The sequence below is a fragment of the Trichinella spiralis genome, assembly GCF_000181795.1.
Source record: "Trichinella spiralis strain ISS 195 chromosome Unknown Scfld2235, whole genome shotgun sequence".
NCBI classification, from domain to species: Eukaryota; Metazoa; Nematoda; class Enoplea; order Trichinellida; family Trichinellidae; genus Trichinella; species Trichinella spiralis.
This window is the reverse complement of record NW_003529174.1, coordinates 1-2,017: the sequence shown is the minus strand read 5'-3', so window position 1 is coordinate 2,017 and position 2,017 is coordinate 1. Positions and strand designations below refer to the sequence as shown.

General features: G+C 28.0%; 1 protein-coding gene across 1 annotated transcript; it reads right to left on the bottom strand.

Annotated features, from left to right (window-relative positions):
- Positions 1-23: 23 nt before the first annotated feature.
- Positions 24-1,366, bottom strand: Tsp_13025 (putative long neurotoxin 3FTx-Oxy2; the record flags this gene model as incomplete). The annotated part of the gene is made up of 4 exons (XM_003368576.1): positions 24-102; positions 155-217; positions 459-581; positions 1,064-1,366. Coding segments are annotated over 4 exons (568 nt in total), but the record flags the coding sequence as incomplete, so codon positions are not given.
- Positions 1,367-2,017: the final 651 nt, after the last annotated feature.

Genomic DNA, 2,017 nt, shown 5'->3' with positions numbered 1-2,017 from the left:
AAATGATTTTCCTTTAGGATAACTTGCTGAAAAATCTGGAGGTTTATATGCTACGAAGCTTCCTTCAAAAAATTTGGCATTAGCTGGTGTAACACGCAACATCTTCAAAAAGCATGGGTCATTTTATTGTGATTATTGCAAATAATAATCATACCCCTGTATTATGATATCTTAACGACTGGCAAAGCGGTTGTGCGGATGAGAAAAAACTGTAACTCTGAATAGATTAATGACAATTAATTTATTCACATTATATGAATAAATTTTATGATGACGCATGCTTAGCTCACGATTCCAATTTTAAAATGAATCATATTACATAACGTAATAATCTATAAAACTTTCAAATTATTTGGCATTATTAAAAGTATTGCTGTATGGAAATGATCTATTTTTTAATTTATTTTTACATAATACATTTACTTTTATTTTTAATGAAAACTTACATTAAAATATACTTCGCAAAAAATTCCATGATTTTCAGTCACTTTACTTTCTTTAACTTTTCCTATCCAGATGCAATGATGCCCAAAATCATGTTCATTTACTCGGCAACCACTGTGTGAACCCCATTCTTCTATCTATATAAATTTAAGACAAATAAAGAGTAGTCAATGCGTCATATGATAAATAATTTCTTTGAACAGCAATTATGTCAAATATGCAATTATAATAACAGCGAAGGCAACAAAATTATTAATTTATGAGTATATTTGCTTTCATAGCATTTTTATAAATAAAAAGAAATGAGCTGTAAACAACATTAAATTTGTCAAAGGAAATCCAAAAGTATTATAAAAATGTTAAATTAAGTCATTTTTATTTGCATATAATAGCACTGCTTTTCTAACGAATCAGTTGAGGTATTTTTATGCAGCTACTTGTTTTCAAAAGTTTAGACATTTTAAATTAATATCTTTGCATACTATATATTTTATTTCTTCTTACAACGTTTATTTTAACGTTTAAAAATTTTTCAGACAAATTCTAAAACTAGTTAAAGAGTTTAATTTCATACTTCTTTTTTGTCACAATCTGTTTCTTTAATCACTGCATGAATTACATGCATAGCTTCATTTCCAGGATCACATTTTTCTCCCTTAATAGCCTGCGTTACCAAGTAAAACATGTTTCCTTCAGCTGATGCACTGATGTAAGAACTGAGCTGTTTTGCAATATGTAAAGCAGCATCAGAAGAGAGAAGTGAACTCTCTTTTGGTTTATTCTTCACAGTTATTGCTTCTTTCACAATATCCGCTTCTATTGAAGAATTTGAAAAATTGCAAACTGTGCCATCAGGCACAGGACTTGGCAAATGTTTGCCATCGAATTCATCAAAAATTTCCAAGACTTGTGCATCGTCTTGCTAAAAAAATTTACAATTAACGCAAAGTACAGAAACTGAAACGCAAAGCATTTGGAAAAGCACTGAGGATAATTCTAATAAATGCATTATAAAATATTACAAATCAAAAACTCTCTATGTCGGCCACACATGCAATTCATTTTTATAAAATTTGCTGTAAAAATAAGAGAAACGCAGCAACCTTATTTTTTAGTTGCAACTTTGTGATATGTATGATGACAGAAAGACAACTGTCAGTGCAATAATTATAAAAGGATAAAAATGCAAAAGTTACAGATGAGAAAGATTATAAAATAGCTATAAAATGGACGCACAGAATTTGTTTAATTGAGATGTAAAATAGCTGAACAGTAACTATCTGAAACTAAAATAACCATAACATTTGTACGATGATTTTACCTCTTTTTGAAATATTGTTTGACTTTATTGAAAATGAACAAATATTGTCATTATATTTTCTTGGAATCAAATATTGCTCTACTGAAAGTTTATTTGCGTTCATAAAATGAAAATATTTTTTGCTAATAATTATTGAGCATTTCAATTTTTCAATGGGGATATATTTAAACTTTTCTATTTATGAATGAAATAGTTTATTAAGTTTTTTGAGCATTTATTGCTTATAATCTAAAACTTTTTTCCAGTGCATAA